General features: G+C 47.3%; 1 protein-coding gene across 1 annotated transcript in view; it reads right to left on the minus strand.

The window, feature by feature from the left end:
• Positions 1 to 9,793: 9,793 nt before the first annotated feature.
• Positions 9,794 to 18,108, minus strand: part of EML1 (EMAP like 1) — a 93,323-nt gene continuing 85,008 nt past the window's right edge. The window contains 5 exon segments of the mRNA XM_007455643.1: positions 9,794 to 11,319; positions 11,886 to 12,016; positions 13,270 to 13,365; positions 14,661 to 14,748; positions 14,859 to 14,956. Of these exon segments, the coding sequence (XP_007455705.1) occupies positions 11,194 to 11,319; positions 11,886 to 12,016; positions 13,270 to 13,365; positions 14,661 to 14,748; positions 14,859 to 14,956 (539 nt within the window). The 3' untranslated portion in view covers positions 9,794 to 11,193.

Here is an 18,108-nt window from a genome sequence, read left to right on the forward strand (position 1 = left end):
GAGCGTGGAGGAGGCAAGTTGGAACAGCTGGGACCCCCTGGGAGGGACTGAACCCCTGCCAGAAAGGCTCACCTTGAACAGGGCTCCACCTTCAAGAGGGAGTGGAGGTTTCTCAACAGGCACTTGGGTCTGGTCCCACCCGCCAGCCAAGGTGGGAAGGATCCAGCTGGATGGCCTAGGAGGGGAATGTCCCGAGGGGGCCTGAGGCAGGGTGGGGGGAGGGGACAGCTGAGCATACTGCCCAGGGGTGGAGGGAGTGGGAGGGGAAGGGTACAATGCGGCAGTGAGCCACAGGGTCAGAGAAGGGTCCGGAACTAAGGGCACATGCAGGCTTGAGCCCCTATCCGCACTTTCAGGGGAGGGGGCACACATGGCAGCTGTATGCCCAAGGCCTTATATGGCTGTATCGTACACCCAGGCAGTGCTAGGCATTGAGACATGGGGCTGGTTTGACACCTGGAGAAATCTGCATATGAACTGGGCATTAGACAGTAGCGAGGAATCGCTATTAAGTCTGTCTGCTGTGATGAGGTCATGGTGGTGACATAAAATAAACTGTCCTCATCAGAGCAGCAGACTGAAGTATTTCTAGGTGAAATGACATGGTGGCTTGGGCTTTTTTTTTTTCTTTAACATCTTTATTGGAGTATAATTGCTTTACAGTGTTGTGTTAGTTCCTGCTGTAAAACAAAATGAATCAGCTAAATGTATACATATATCCCCATATCCCACCCCTCTTGCATCTCCCTCTCATTCTCCTTATCTCACCCCTCTAGGTGGTCCCAAAACACTGAGCTGATCTCCCTGTGCCATGCAGCTGCTTCCCACTAGCTATCTATTAGACATTTGGTAGTGTATATATATCAATGCTATTCTTTCACTTCGTCCCAGCTTACCCTTCCCCCTCCCCGTGTCCTCAAGTCCATTCTCTACGTCTGCATCTTTATTCCTGTCCTGCCCCTAGATTCATCAGAACCATTTTTTTTTTTTAGATTCCATATATATGTGCTAGCATACAGTATTTGTTTTTCTCTTTCTGAATTACTTCACTCTGTATGACAGTCTCTAGTTCCTACCATCTCACTGCAAATAACTCAGTTTCGTTCCTTTTTATGGCTGAGTAATATTCCACTGTATATATCTGCCACATCTTCTTTATCCATTCATCTGTTGATGGACACTTAGGTTGTTTCCATGTCCTGGCTATTGTAAATAGTGCTACAATGAACATCATGACTCTTTTTGAATTATGGTTTTCTCAGGGTATATGCCCAGTAGTGGGACTGCTGGGTCATATGGTAGTTCTATTTTTAGTTTTTAAGGAAACTCCATACTGTTCCCCATAGTGGCTGTACCAATTTACATTCCCACCAACAGTGCAAGAGGGTTCCCTTTTCTCCACACCCTCTCCAGCATTTATTGTTTGTAGATTTTTTGATGATGGCAATTCTGACTGGTGTGAGGTGATACCTCACTGTAGTTTTGATTTGCATTTCTCTAATTATTAGTGATGTTGAGCATCTTTTCACGTGTTTGTTGGCAATCTGTATATCTTCTTTGGAGAAATGTCTTTTTAGGTCTTCTGCCCATTTTGGGATTGGGTTGTTTGTTTTTTTGATATTGAGCTACATGAGTTGCTTATATATTTTGGAGATTAATCCTTTGTCAGTTGCTTTGCTTGCTAATATTTTCTCCCATTCTGAGGGTTGTCTTTTTGTCTTGTTTATGGTTTTGTTTGCTGTGCAAAATATTTTAAGTTTCTTTAGGTCCCATTTGTTTAGTTTTGTTTTTATTTCCGTTTCTCTAGGAGGTGGGTCAAAAAGGATCCTGCTGTGATTTATGTCATAGGGTGTTCTGCCTGTGTTTTCCTCTAAGAGTTTTATAGTGTCTGGCCTTACATTTAGGTCTTTAATCCATTTTGAGTTTATTTTTGTGTATGGTGTCAGGGAGTGTTCTAATTTCATTCTTTTATATGTAGCTGTCCAGTTTTCCCAGCACCACTTATTGAAGAGGCTGTCTTTTCTCCATTGTATATTTGTGCCTCCTTTATCAAAGATAAGGAGACCATAGGTGCGTGGGTTTTTCTCCGGGCTTTCTATCCTGTTCCTTGATCTATATTTGTTTATGTGCCAGTACCATACTGTCTTGATTACTGTAGCTTTGTAGTATAGTCTGAAGTCAGCAAGTCTTATTCCTCCAGCTCCGTTTTTCTTTCTCAAAACTGTTTTGGCTATTGGGGGTCTTTTGTGTTTCCATACAAATTGTGAAATTTTTTGTTCTAGTTCTGTGAAAAATGACATTGGTAGTTGGATAGGGATTGCATTGAATCTGTAGATTGCTTTGGGTAGTAGAGTCATTTTCACAATGTTGATTCTTCCTAGGCAAGAACATAGTATATCTCTCCATATGTTTGTATCATTTTTCATTTATCAGTGTCTGATAGTTTTCTGCATACAGGTCTTTTGTCTCCTTAGGTAGGCTTATTCCTAGGTATTTTATCCTTTTTGTTGCAATGGTAAATGGGAGTGTTTTCTTAATTTCTCTTTCAGATTTTTCATCATTAGTATATAGGAATGAAAGGGATTTCTGTGCATTAATTTTGTATCCTGCTACTCTACCAAATTCATTGATTAGCTCTAGTAGTTTTTCTGGTAACATCTTTAGGGTTCTCTATGTATAGTATCATGTCATCAGCAAACAGTGACAGTTTTACTTCTTCCTTTCTGATTTGGATTCCTTTATTTCTTTTTCTTCCCTGATTGTTGTAGCTAAAACTTCCAAACTATGTTGAATAATAGTGGTGAGAGTGGGCAACCTTTTCTTGTTCCTGATCTTAGAGGAAATGGTTTCAGTTCTTCACCACTGAGAACGATATTGGCTGTGGGTTTGTCATATATGGCCTTTATTATGTTGAGGTAAGTTCTCTATCTGCCTACTTTCTGGAGAGCTTTTATCATAAATGGGTGTTGAATTTTGTCAAAAGCTTTTTTGGCATCTATTGAGATGATCATATGGTTTTTCTCCTTCAATTTGTTAACATGGTGCATCACATGGATTGGTTTGCATATATTGAAGAATCCTTGCATTCCTGGGATAAACCCCACTTGATCATGGGGTATGATCCTTTTAATGTGCTGTTGGATTCTTTTTTAAATTAATTGATTAATTAATTAATTTTTGGCTGCATTGGGTCTTTGTTGCTGCGAACAGGCTTTCTCTAGTTGAGGTGAGCGGGGTCTACTCTTTGTTGTGCTGCGCAGGCTTCTCATTATGGTGACTTCTCTTGTTTCAGGCTCTAGGCGCGTGGGCTTCAGTAGTTGTGGCACATGGACTCATTAGTTGTGGCTCACGGGGTCTAGAGTGCAGGCTCAGTAGTTGTGGTGCACATGCTTAGTTGCTCCACGGCATGTGGGATCTTCCCAGACCAGGGCTCGAACCCGTGTCTCCTGCATTGGCAGGTGGGTTCTTAACCACTGCGCCACCAGGGAAGCCCCTGTGCTGTTGGATTCTGTTTGCTAGTATTTTGTTGAGGATTTTTGCATCTATGTTCATCAGAGATATTGGCCTGTAGTTTTCTTTTTTTGTGACATCCTTGTGTGGTTTTGGTATCAGGGTGATGGTGGCCTCATAGAATGAGTTTGGGAGTGTTCCTCCCTCTGCTATATTTTGGAAGAGTTTGAGAAGGATAGGTGTTAGCTCTTCTCTAAATGTTTGATAGAATCCGCCTGTGAAGCCATCTGGTCCTGGGCTTTTGTTTGTTGGAAGATTTTTAATAACAGTCTCAATTTCAGTGCTTGTGACTGGTCTGTTTATATTTTCTATTTCTTCCTGGTTCAGTCTTGGAAGGTTGTGCTTTTCTAAGAATTTGTCCATTTCGTCCAGGTTGTCCATTTTATTGACATATAGTTTCTTGTAGTCATCTCTCATGATCCTTTGTATTTCTGCAGGGTCAGTTGTTACTTCTCCTGTTCCATTTCTAATTCTGTTGATTTGAGTCTTCTCCTTTTTTTTCCTGATGAATCTGGCTAATGGTTTATCAATTTTCTTTATGTTCTCAAAGAACCAGGTTTTAGTTTTATTGATCTTTGCTATTGTTTCCTTCATTTCTTTTTCATTTACTTCTGATCTGATCTTTATGATTTCTTTCCTTCTGCTAATATTGGGGTTTTCTTGTTCTTCTTTGTCTAATTGCTTTAGGTGTAAGGTTAGGTTGTTTATTTGAGATGTTTCTTGTTTCTTGAGGTAGGATTGTGTTGCTATAAATTTCCCTCTTAGAACTGCTTTTGCTGCATAGGTTTTGGGTCGTGTTTTCATTGTCATTTGTTTCTAGGTATTTTTTGATTTCCTCTTTGATTTCTTCAGTGATCTCTTGGTTATTTAGTAGCATATTGTTTAGCCTCCATGTGTTTGTATTTTTTATAGTTTTTTTCCTGTAATTGATATCTAGTCTCATAGCATTGTGGTCAAAAAAGATACTTGATATGATTTCAATTTTCTTAAATTTACCAAGGCTTGATTTGTGACCCAAGATATGGTCTATCCTGGAGAATGTTCCATGAGCACTTGAGAAACATGTGTATTGTGTTGTTTTTGGATGGAATGTCCTATAAATATCAATTAAGTCCATCTTGTTTAATGTGTCATTTAAAGCTTGTGTTTCCTTATGTATTTTCATTTTGGATATCCGTCCATTGGTGAAAGTGGGGTGTTAAAGTCCCCTACTATGATTCTGTTACTGTCGATTTCCCCTTTCATGGCTGTTAGTATTTGCCTTATGTATTGAGGTGCTCCTATGTTGGGTGCATAAATATTTACAATTGGTATATCTTCTTCTTGGATTGATCCCTTGATCATTATGTAGTGTCCTTCTTTGTCTCTTGTAATAGCCTTTATTTTAAAGTCTATTTTGTCTGATATGAGAATTGTTACTCCAGCTTTCGTTTGATTTCCATTTGCATGGAATATCTTTTTCCATCCCCCCACTTTCAGTCTGTACGTGTCCCTAGGTCTGAAGTGGGTCTCTTGTAGACAGCATATATATGTGTCTTGTTTTTGTATCCATTTAGCCAGTCTATGTCTTTTGGTTGGAGAATTTAACCCATTTACATTTAAGGTAATTATTGATATGTATGTTCCTATCACCATTTTCTTAAATGTTTTGGGTTTGTTATTGTAGGTCTTTTCCTTCTCTTGTGTTTCCTATCTAGAGAAGTTCCTTTAGCATTTGTTGTAAAGCTGGTTTGGTGGTGCTGAATTCTCTTATCCTTTGCTTATCTGTAAAGGTTTTAATTTCTCCATCGAATCTGAATGAGATCCTTGCTGGGTAGAGTAATCTTGATTGTAGGTTTTTCCCTCTCATCACTTTAAATATGCCCTGCCACTCCCTTCTGGCTTGCAGAGTTTCTGTTGAAAGATCAGCTGTTAACCTTATGGGGATTCCCTTATATGTTATTTGTTGCTTTTCCCTTGCTGCTTTTACTATTTTTCCTTTGTATTTAATTTTTGATAGTTTGATTAGTATGTGTCTTGGCGTGTTTCTCCTTGGGTTTATCCTGTATGGTACTCTCTGTGCTTCCTGGACTTGAGTGACTATTTCCTTTCCCATGTTAGGGGAGTTTTCGACTATAATCTCTTCAAATATTTTCTCAGACCCTTTCTTTTTCTCTTCTTCTGGGACCCCTATAATTTGAATGTTAGACCCTTTAATGTTGTCCCAGAGATCTCTGAGACTGTCCTCAATTCTTTTCATTCTTTTTTCTGCTCCCTGGCAGTTATTTCCACCATTTTATCTTCCAGCTCACTTATCCATTCTTCTGCCTCAGTTATTCTGTTATTGATTCCTTCTAGACTATTTTTAATTTCAGTAATTGTGTTGTTCATCACTGTTTGTTTGCTCTTTAGTTCTTCTGGATCCTTGTTAAATGTTTCTTGTATTTTGTCCATTCTGTTTCTGAGATTTTGGATCATCTTTACTATCATTACCGTGAATTCTTTTTCAGGTAGGTTGCCTATTTCATCTTCATTTATTTGGTCTTGCAGGTTTTTACCTTGCTCCTTCATCGGTAACGTATTTTTTTGTCGTTTCATTTTATTTTCTTTGATGGGTGGTGTTGTATTCCTGTCTTAATGGTTGTTTGGCCTGAGACGTCCAGCACTGGAGTTTGCAGGCAGTTGGATAGACCCAGGGCTTGGTGCTGTGATGAGGACCTCCAGGAGACCTCACTCCGATTGATATTCCCTGGGGGCTGAGGTTCTGTGTTAGTCCAGTGGTTTGGACTCGAAGCTCCCACCACAGGAGCTCAGGCCCTACCTCCGGCCTGGGAATCAAGATCCTGCAAGCTTCGTGGTGTGGTTAAAAAAGAAAAAAAAGGAAGAAAGAAAGAAAAAAAGGAGCTGTACAATATCAAAGAATAAAAAATAAAATAAAATTAGAAAGATAAAAAGTATATTAGGAAAAATATAATTGAAACAACTGCAACAAGGTAAAACAAAACCGCAACAGAAAAAAGAAAAAAAAGGGGGGGGGGTTGGTAGGGAACAAGCCAAAAGGAGAGATCACTAACAAAGTATAAAGAATAAAATAAAATTGGAAAAATAAAAATATTAAAGAATCAACAACAGTGAATCAACAGTGTAAAACAGAACCCTGATCTAAAAGAGGAAAAAGGAAAAGAAAAAAAAAAAGCTTTGGCTATGGGGGTGGAGTATAGGTGGGGGGTGGAACTTAGGCAGGGATGGTTTTTAGAGTGGGGTGGGACCTAGGGGGGTGGGGGGGGGTGACGTTTGAGGATGGGGCGGGGCCTAGGCGGGGTGACATTCAAGCTTGGGCGGGGCCTCTGCTTAGGACCTGGCAGAAGGGGAGAGGCTGCACGTTGAAAGTAGGGCCGCTGGAGTATGGAGCTCCGGAGTTTGGAGGTAGGGCCCTGCGTGCGGGTGTGTGGGTGGGGCTTAGGCCCAGTGCCTTGGAGGGGGTCTCGGAGTGTAGAGGTGGGGCCCTGGCTGGGGGTGCAGGGGCGGGGCTTGGGCTCTGCACGGCAGGAGGGAGGCTATGAGGACAGAGGATTATGCCCGGGAGCCCAGCAGGCTACCCAGTGCCTGAGTGGACAGGGAGAGCACTGGCCCCGTTGCCTTCCGTTCCTTCGTGTCCTCCCCCATCATCTCCCCCAGGGTCTCCCCCATCTCCGCTGGACCCCTAACCGTGGGTGGGTCCCGCTGGGTGTAGGAACTCCTCCCCTCCCCCAGCCATCCCGCAGGGGTGCCGGTCCCAGAGGTCTGGCCTTTACTTTTGCTCCCCCTTCCCTCCCTCCCACTCCCTCAGGATCCGCCCGGCTGGAGGGGGCCTCGGTGGGCAGAGCATCAGGCCTGGGATCTCAGCAGGCTCCCGGGGGCCCAAGTGGTCAAGGGAAACCCGGCCACGCTCCCTTTTGATCCTCTGCCCGGCCAGTGGTTCCCCAATTTCCCCCTTCGGGCATGGGCTCCCTTCCCCTCCACCAGCCGCCCCTCAGGGGTGCCAGTCCCGTCCCGCCTCCACTCGTCCTCCCCCCTCACTCCCCCCAAGCCCCACGTCCTACCTGGTCGCTGGGGGTTCCGCCCATCCCCTTAGGTGTCCGCGGTCCCCCACCGGGGCCTGGTAGGTGCCCTGGTTGTGAGGAGACGCGAATTCCGCGTCCTCCTGGTCCGCCATCTGCTGGACTGACTTTTAAAGTACTCCAGTCCCCCTCCCCACCCACAGTTAGGAGAGAGAGTAGAAACGAGGCTTTCAGGATGTCAATAATTTCTGAAGCTGGGTGAGAGGCTTTCTCTGCTTCTGTGTATGTTTGAAATTTTCTATTAAAAAAAATTGAGAACCAGTACGAAGAGTAGCCTGGAATCAGTTTCTACCTTGCAAGATGTACACACTTATCAGCTTGCTTCCCGGTTGTGTATTAGATTGACCCCCTTTGAGGAGGCCAGAGGGTCTCCAACGTTACTTCTTCTGTGTGCTCTCCTGCCTCAAAGATGGTAGCCTGTTCCCAAATCAGAGAAAAAACGACCAATGAGTGCTGTGTGCAGCCTCTGGGCAGTGGAAGCAATCCCTCAAAAAAAACTGGAGGGGCTGGGAAGATGTCTGAGCGGGCTTTCCAGTGAACCACGGACAGCCCCTCCGACCCACTGCCAGGGTGTACCTCATGCAGTGAAAACCGCAGACGTAAGTCCACGGACGCCAGGATCCACTGAACTCTCCCCCCATGCAGCTCCAGGGGGCTCTGGAGGCCTCCCACCCCATGCCCTCACCCCGACCTTGTGTCCTCTCTCCTCCACTTGCCGAGGCTCTCCCAGCACGCCTGGACCCCATGCCCAGCATCACTTTGTACAAAGATGCTGGAAAACCATTTGCTAAGTGAGTAAAGAGCCCACAGTGGTTCCACAGTGAGCACCAAATCAAGCCACCCGGCTGCCGGGTCCTCCACAGCCCTCGTGTGGGTCTCTTTTCTGCCCCACCCAGCCCTCTGCTGCCTTTTCTCCTTCCTTGCTGACAGCTCATGCTCTACCTGCCCTTGAAGTCCATCGGAGTCCCCCTGGCTGGGTGAGAGGCCCTCTCCTCGCCCTGCTTGCCCAGGACCCACAGACTCAGCACACCCTGGCTTCAGTGTCGGCCTCCTGCGGAGAGCATCACTCACGGTGGTACCTCCAGCCCGATTTCTGTTCTGCGCCTGCTAGCCAATCGCCTGCTTCACACTTAACACTTGGATGTCTCAGCGGCCCCTCACCTCACTCCAGCCTGTCACAGGCCTGACTCATTATCCTCTTTCAAACTTGCAGTGCCCCCCATCTTAGCCGACGGCACCAACATCTGCCCAGAGAACAGTCGGGGACCTGGGCCTCACCCACCGCGCCCATCCCATCCATTGCCAGGCCCTGCCGACGTCACCCCAGAAACCGCTCTCAGACACTCCATTCACCTCTCCCCTGTCCACCGCTTGCACCTTAGTCCACGCCATCACTTCACCGAGATTAGGGTAATAGTCCCTCATCTGTCACTCTCCACAGTAGGGCTAAGAGCTGACGCGGCCATAGGCCACTGGGAGGAGCAGGCCTGGCTCTGCTTCTGGGGTCTCTCACTCCAGCAGAATCCTGGGGTTCTAGGCCTAGTTCGCCTGAGAGGTGGTAAGTGGTGGTACGTGGCCACTGCTTGCTATGTTAATGAATACCTGCAAGGTTAATACTGAGAATTTCATTTAAAACGTAGGCAAGTATGAAGGTAGCAATAATGATTTATATACATACCCCTTTTCCATTATTGAGCTTGGAAAATACTGAAAGTGTATAGAAATAAAAGTAGATCTTATAACTTTTGAGTCAGTAATGGGGTTCCTTCCCTTCTCTGATCTGGTTATTCCTTAATTATTAATTTTAAAATGATTATTTTTGCCAGCATTTACATAACCAAGTAAACTAACAACTGGGTATGGTAATTAAGCTAAATTCTTGGGAGTTCCCTGGTGGCCTAGTGGTTAGGATTCTGGCCTTTCACTCCTGTGCCCTGGGTTCAATCCCTGGTCAGGGAACTGAGATCCCAAAAGCCATGTGGGGCGGCCAAAAACAACAACAACGACAACAACAACAAGCTGAATTCTTTATAGTTGTCTAAGCTGATGAATGCTTACACACCATATGCAACCTGCTGCTTTATCTGAAAGTGACCCAGGTGAGAAAAAAAAAAATCTGGATATGAAACAGAATATAGTGTGAATCATATCTAATTTTAAATATTTTAATTTATATACTTTCATGATTATAGGTCAATAAGAAATCCACTTTTCAAATTTTATTTCATTATAGAATATATTTGATAAGGATACATACAAACAGAATCATCTTTAATACATATTGTTTACTGGTGCCCGGCATTTCCGCAGCAGGCTGGAGATGTAATAAAAAATGCTTCCCAATGTTCAGCTTCATCGGCCACTCTAAACAACCAGTGCTGTAGAGTTGATGGTTCAGTTCATTTACTTGCCTGGAACAAGTAAAAATCTTAACATTCGTCTTTAAGTCTGTTTATTACTCTTCCGTTTTAAAATCTGAGATACATTCCCCAATGTAAACAATAAATTTCAATCTGCCACACAACTGAAATGGATAAGGCCTTCTCTGTTTTACTCATCAGAGCGCAATCTTATTTCATAGCGTAATAAGCCGTCCATGCACAAAAGACAGGAAAAGAAGCTGCCCTTAGTACCTGGTGGAGCCTTCCAGACTTCTCCCCGCTGCAGGTGTATGGTACACTAGAGAGATATCTTTTTGACTTGGTCTACTTGGTCTTAAAATACAAATATACAATGTCCGTAAGCATTAAAATAGTAAAGCCTAGCCTTACGTATTCATTATGAATTGCTAAAATCCTATACAAGTACAATAGCATATCATGCCAATTAATATACAGAAGAAGGTGGCTAGTTGTCTCCACCATTCACCAAGGGCCTGTGAACGGGGAACAGAGGGGACGTGATTCGTGTAGGCGTTAAGTGGCTGACTGCACACGGTTAGGCAGACAGTCTAGCTGGAACTCTGAAATGCCTGGGTACCCTGCTGCAATAGTTAAGTTAATCTGGAGTAGACTCTACTTAACACAAGAAGAATCTGACCCCTTTCTCACCAGCCTCCCAGAGGAAGAACTGAATGAAACCTTAGAAAATGTTAACCAAGTGAAGTCTTATTTGCATTTCCTGATTCAGTTGTGCAAATCAGTTATCCATTCTCTTCTCCAACGACTTATCCTTTTAGGACCAGTTAATCAACAGCGATCATGATTCAGTACCTCGTTATCATAAATATTTGACTTAGCAACCTCCATGGTGAAATAGTAAAGCCTATATACAATCTTTGAAAAGGCATTCTGTGACCGTTTTTGAAGAGTTCGTAGAAAAGTTATGAAGCATACACCAGTCACTTCTCGATGTCACCGTAATGTAAACCTTGGCATCTTTTTTATATTAAGTGTTTTATATATTGTACAACAAAAGAGAGACCTGAATGGCTGACCTGCTGTGATGCTCACCGATCCACTAAGCTAAGGTAACCAGTAAAGGGCATAATTTTCCTGAGGTTTGTGAGAACTCTTCAAACAAAGCAGAAATCACAGTCACCGAGTGAGCGAAACTCGAGTCTGTACCTCCTGGCCCGTTCTGCTCCCCCGGGTTCTTGCCGGGACTAAATGACCCGCCACTGCATGATGCTCGTGTCTTTGCCGCCAGTGGAGATAAGGTGGCTGTCGTCACAGAGGAAATCGACGTTGGTGACGTGACTGCTGTGCCCGCTATACACGTGGCTGGGAGCCTGGGGAAGAATGACATGGAGGGAGCTGAACGCAAAGCCATCGAGGCAGGGTTGGAAGTGCTGGACATCTACATTCGTGCCAAACCACATGGGGCCCCTGTACATTGAGAATCTGGTCTGGAGGGAACAAATGCGGGCAGGGAGAGGTTCAACCCCAGAGGCTGCACCAGGCACAGGCCGGCCCAAAGGAGGGAGGACCGGATGCAGGGGTGGAGGGGAGGGTCTTCTAGGAGGAGGGTCAGGTCTGGGAAGAACCAAGAGGGGTGTTCCAGGAACTGGTGTGGGCTCGGCTCAGCAGGGCTGGAGCAGAGGGAGCCGTGGTGGACAGCAGAGGGGGGAGGCCCACGAAGTGCAGAGGAGGACAAGCCAGCACCACGTGGGGGAGCGGGGTTCTCCCCGGAGGGCAGTGGAGGGGGGCCTGAAGTGCTCTGGGGCAGCCGAATGATGGTCACCCCTGCATTTGTGACTGGTGGCATCACTCACAGCACCTTTCTATTCAATTACCAACAGGCCAGGCGGTAAGTGCGCCCCGTGGGGTAAGGCTAGAGGAGAAGGTGAGCCCTTACCCTGAACTGTGAGCAGGGGTAGGAGAAGAGGTGCACTTTGCCAAAGTCGTCACCGGTTGACAGGAGTTTTTTCTCGTGGGCCCGACAGGCGGCATTGATGTCAGTTCCGTCCGAGCCTTCTGGCCACACTCCTAAAACAAAGACCCCAGAGAGAGCACTGGAAATACCAGGACACAGGGCCACACCGTGTGGGGACTGGCCATCGAACTCCCAAGAAAATAGAAATGTCCCAGATTTAGAAACCAGGCCCAAGGAATGCTTTGTCTCAGATGATCTCCCTGGAGGCTGCTCCGGGAAACCCTCACTGCGTATACTGTTCTGCTGCATGAGAGTTGCAGTGACAGGCCTTCAGGGCTTCCACCTCTTTTGGGCCCCTTCTTGACGCTACAGCAGAAAGCAGGTCAGAATCCCTGGTTCTGGACACGATGGCTTTCTTTATCCCCAAAGCATATGATGGGAAGCTGACTAGTCCTAAGCCTGCAGTTTCCTAACTTTTCTTTTTTGGGGGTAACTCTTTACATATGAGAGGCCCTCCAAAGAGCTTTTTAACTCTGGGACTGCCTGTGTGTTTCAGGCGTTCCTTGGTGTCAGCCCTTCATGGCTGCTGTCTGCCTAGTGGCACTGGGCAGGTGGGGTGTCTGCTCACTGTGGGCCGGGTGATACAGCAGCTCTGACTCCACAGCCCTGTGCCCAGGTGGGCCTGGGGTGTGGTCTGGGGGGTGGGATCTCCTGACCATTGCTTCAGGAAACCCTGTTGGTCCCAATAACTTTGGATATGAGAGAGCTGCATGCACATCAGTTTCTTAACAGGCAGATCTAGAGTAAACCCAGGGCGTCCTAGCATTCAACACCAGAAGATGGTAAAACACCAGCCCTAAGGAGGCTTGTGAACTTCTGACCAACTTACTGACTTACGGTCATACATAAAGAGATTATAAGTACTGCCTTTTCTTTTTTATTCTACTAAATTGTGGCAATTTATTTTAGACCATTTATAAACATATTCCTAATCTAAACTTTGAAGGAGGTGAAAAATTTAGTTTAAGGGCCAAAAGATACAATCAGTCTAACAAATGATAAATAAATTGACAGGGTGCCATCTGGTCCATTTATCGAGGACGTTTGGCACTACCTCATATAAGCGTTCTAGAGAATTATCTCAGGACCCATTTCGTATGAGAGAAAAGGGTTCTGGTTCCTCTCACCTGGCCATAGCTGGGCAAGCCCTGGCCTTTGCCCAGGGCTGCGGGGAGTGTGACCTGTGGGGTCCACGGGGTAGCAGAGCAGTTTGAAGCCGACCAAGAGATTTCACTACTATTAGAAAGTCATTCTAAAAGTAGATACATCCTATGTTTGAAAAGAATGAAAGGTGCAGAAACCTTACCAAAGACGTGGAATCCCAAAGTGCAGGTGTATGTGGCCCATTCGATGTCTCTTGTAGTTTCCACACTTACGACTTGCTTACAAGCAGAGGGAATCCCTGGAAAGGCAAATGCACGTCTGGTGACATCAGTGCCAAAGCCCCCTCTCCTTCTTGGGCAAGGCTGGGCCCTCGGAGCCAGGCCCCATCGGCTACAGAGCCCTCTGGGAGGGGGACACCATCCACCTCTCAGCTCCGTGGGGACCGTGCTCACTGCCCAAGGCCCAGGGCCTCGGTGGGGACCCCTCTTCTGCTTCTCATCTCCTTCTCTGGGTCTGTCCCCCAGTCTGGCTTCTTTTCTTTGACCACCTCTGGTTCTGAGGCCCCTGTCTGCTCACTGTTCCCCTGGATACACCTCCACCCCCTGCTGTCAGGCTCCCTAGCCCTCTCCCAACATACACTTGGGCATGCGCGCGCGCGCGCGCGCGCACACACACACACACACCCCTTCAGCTCCGAGTTAGGAATGGAAGCTTTCGGAAACCAGTCATACCAAGTACCTGTGGCATTGCAGGTGATTTGTTTGTTCCCCAGTTAAACTCTCACTAGTGGAGTATGAGACCACGTCTGAGAAGATTCTAGACCCATGGCCTGTCCCTGAAAACCATCCCCCACTCCTGCCCCACATCAGGCAGGGCCTCCTGCCCCGCCCGAGGGAGGCCCCTTCCCTCCACCACCGGCAGCCCTGCCCAGGCCTGCTCCTCAACGAGGGGGCGCCCACCTCCCCACACACTGGCTCTTGACCTGTGGCCTGGTATCTGAGATGATGCTTCCTCTTCCTTAAAATGGGACAAGCCAGAAAGTGCTGTGGATCACCTGAGAGCCTGTGGGTGAAGCACCCTGCACTTGCTGGTACCTTCCGCCAGGGCAGAGACCGGGCCCTCCTCTGCCCTGGGACCCTGCACTTGGCACGCGGCAGCAGTGCACGGCGTGTAGCAGGCGCTTGGCAAGTGCAGCCTCATCATTCACGCCTCCACTGCGCGGCCCTGCCTGGGCTCAGACCTGGCCAGGAGGGGCTGAGGGAGGAGGAGGGGCCCAGGGGGCTGCTGGGTCTCTGCCCGTGAGGGTGATGCCTTCACGGGGCCTCTCGCCGGGACAGCTCTGACCCACTCTCTCTGCCTCTCCCTGCAGGGCCCCGCCTTCTCCTCCTGGGGGCCCAAACCCCAAGTATCTCAGTGCCAAGGCGGGAGTGTCCAGCCCAACTCCTGTACTGTGCAGAGGAGGGGCCCAGGCCCAGAGACGCCATCATGTGCCCAAGTTGTACGGGGCGTGGGTTTTTGCAGGAGGCCCCATTTGGTCTCAGAGTGAAGGTTCTAGGTGATCTGCACCCAGACCACACCTGGGGAGCCACTCACAGTAAAGGATTTCATAGTCTCCGGAATTCGACATGAGGAATTGTGAGTTTACAGACCAGTCCAGGTGAGTGATGAAGCTGGAATGACCCTGGGAGAGAACACATGGGTGAGTTTCACTTGCCTTATAGATTCCCACCCACACTGTCGTGACGTGACAAACAACTGCACAGACCCCCGAGGAGTGACCAGCACGCTCACCGAGCACTTGCCGACCCGTGTGTACTTTCTCCCATTGTCAGTGACTCCGTATACGTAGATGCAGTTGTCATGGGAGCCTATTGCTAAGAAATTCCCATCTGCAAAAACACGCGGGATTACATTTCAGTTGTTAAGAATAAACATTTTATCAATTACAAGCAATAATGCTAGTGGCCATTACAGAGTTAGAAAAAATAGCCATGAATTATTTCAGACAAAATTTGCTTTTAAATCAATCCTATACCACTTCCAAAGCTATCTTTTGAAAATCCACATCTGATCAGATTCTGCCTCTTAAAAAAACCTTCCCTGGCTGTCCCCACTGCTGAAGGATCAAGACTCAGTTCCTCAGTGGGGTCCCCAAGGCCCTCCAGGATGCAGCCACATCATTCCTCCCTGAACAGACCGGGTTCTCTCAGGCCTCTGGCACACTTCCTCCTGCCCCCGCACCTGGAAAGCCCTCCCCCTCACCTCTGCTCATGCTGCCCCCTCCCCCCCCCCCCGCCTGGAAGGCCCTCCCCCTCACCTCTGTGCACACTGCCCCTCCTCTCCTGCCTGGAAAGCCCTCTCCCTCACCTCTGCACATGCTGCCCCCTCCCCACCTGCCTGGAAGGCCCTCCTCCTCACCTCAGTGCACACTGCCCCCTCCCCCCATGCCTGGAGGGCCCTCTCCCCTCACCTCTGTGCACACAGCGCCCCCCTTATCCACCCCCCCGCCCCGCCTGTAAGGCCCTTCCTGCCACTCTTCCAATGGGCCATCAGTTAGCATCTCCTTTACCCAGGTTTCTGGCATCAGGAAAGCTTAAGGAATCAGGCCGTGATGCTCGTGTAGAAACACAAGGGAAGGAGCTCACTGTAATGTAAAAGCAGAGCAGTCCCTGTCGCTGGCAGATGAACCTGCCAAGTGTGAAGCCAAAGTGGGGAGGCCCAGGATGTACTGGGATGGAAGCGGGGCCTGAGAGACTAGTCTGGAGGAGGTCAGACCTTCCTGGGGCCAGGTACCGGAAGGAAGGAGAAAGGAACCACGTGGGGGCTGGACAACCTGCACCCAGAATGGAGCCTAGAGGAGGTGGGGTCTCTGCCCACGAGCTCGGGGACAGCAAATGCGTCCCTCCTCTCACTGAGCGCCAGTTCCTCCATCCACGAAGCAAGGCACCTTCTCATCGAAATTCAGAGGATTCCCTTGGACAGTGTCTGTAAAGGTCCCAGCGGTCACTGGCACATCATGAGGTCAATAAGGGTTCTCCCCCAACCTCTTCCCCCTGGTTTTCCTTCTCGCAAGGTAGGAAGACCTACAGGAAATAGCATGGCCTGGCGCCATCAGGAAATGGTATTTTCGGAAATCTTGGCCAATGCCTGGTCAAAATCAAGGTGTTGGCAAGTCAGAGTTAGCCTGTCCAAAGCAGGCTCGTGAGGGGGTGGGGTAGATGGGCTGAGGACTGCCGAAGCTGGGGGATGGGCCACCTTCTGCTGCTGATGGTTCTAGAGAAGGCCAGAGAGCTGCCCGGCAGACCACCTGCACTTGGTCCTCCAACTGACCAAGCCCTGACAATAATGATGATGATGACAGTAAACAGTAAATGCTAACAAGAATTACTATCAAATAATTATGAGTCGACATTTGTTGAGTAACTGCTATGTACCAGTACTATTCTAAGCTCTTCCTGTATTAACTTACTTAATCCTCATAGACCCCTGTGAGGTCGATATTATCTCCATTTTTCAGGAGAGGAAACTGAGGCATGGATGGTAAAGTAACTTGCACAAGGTCACACAGGTTTAGAGAAGCTGGGATTCGAACCCAGCAGTCTGACCAGAGCCTGAGCATTTCTTTGCTAAATGCCATTGCCCCTGTGACAAAGAATAAGAGTAAAGAACAGCTGAAAATATGATAAATGATGTACGCATCCTGGCTTGGACACTCTTTTTTTTAACACCTTTATTGGAGTATAATTGCTTTACAATGGTGTGTTAGTTTTGGCTTTATAACAAAGTGAGTCAGCTATACATATGCATATATCCCCATATCCCCTCCCTCTTGCGTCTCCCTCCCACCCTCCCTATCCCACCCCTCTAGGTGGTCACAAAGCACCCAGCTGATCTCCCTGTGCTATGCGGCTGCTTCCCACTAGCTATCTACTGGCTTGTACACTCCTAAGCACAACGATCTTTAGATAAGAACGACCTTATTATTTGTTAACTCTAAAATAATGAGCTCTCTTTCATCATGGAACCATTTGTTATGATTTTGCCTACTCCATCTTTTATGATTTTGACTACTCTAAGTACCTCATAAGTGAAATCCTAAAATATTTGTCTTTTGGTGACTGGCTTATTTCACTTAGCGTGATGTCAAGGTTCTTCCATGTTGTAGCATGTGTTAGAATTTCCTTCCTTTTTAAGGCTGAATAATATTCCACTGTATATCACATTTTACTTATCCATTCATCTGTTGATGGACACCTGGATTGCCTCCATGGTTTAGTTATTGTCAGTAATGATGCTATGAACATAGGTGTACACACATCTCTTTGAGACTCTGCTTTCAATTCTTTTGGGTACGTATCCAGAAGTGGAATTGCTGGACCATATGCTAATTCTACTTTTAATTTTTTTAGGAACCGCTGTACTGTTTCCTGCAATGGCTGCACCACTTTACATTCCCACCAACAGTGCACGTGCACATGCAGGCCCAGCGGCCACGGCTCACGGGCCCAGCCGCTCCGCGGCACGTGGGATCTTCCCGGACCGGGGCACGAACCCGCGTCCCCTGCATCGGCGGGCGGACTCTCAACCACTGCGCCACCAGGGAAGCCCTGTTTTCTGTTTTTTTTGATAGTAGCCATCTTAATGGGTGTGAGATGGCGTCTCATTGTAGTTTTGATTTGCATTTCCCTAATGAGTAGTGATGTTGAGCACCTTCTCACAGTGCTTACTGGCCATTTGTATGTCTTCTCTGAAGAAATGCCCATTCGAGCCTTTTGCCCATTTTTGAGTGGGTTGCTAGTTTTTTTGTTGTTGCTCCAGGAACACATGCACAGTTGCCTGTCAGGGGACTGGAGGTGAGGGGTGGGTAGCTGCTTCTGTGCTAAGAGCTGAAACTGACTGAAATTAACTGCAACTTACCATCCAAGTCTTTTTCTGGAAGTTGCAAGCCTTCAATAGACTCTGGCTTTCCAAAACAGTTTTATCAGACAGATTCTGCCAGTTGCTGTCCAGGTGGAGAGACAGATTCCTGCTGGCTCCCCGC

The sequence above is a fragment of the Lipotes vexillifer genome, unplaced genomic scaffold (assembly GCF_000442215.2).
Source record: "Lipotes vexillifer unplaced genomic scaffold, Lipotes_vexillifer_v1.1 scaffold584, whole genome shotgun sequence".
Classification (NCBI taxonomy): Eukaryota; Metazoa; Chordata; class Mammalia; order Artiodactyla; family Lipotidae; genus Lipotes; species Lipotes vexillifer.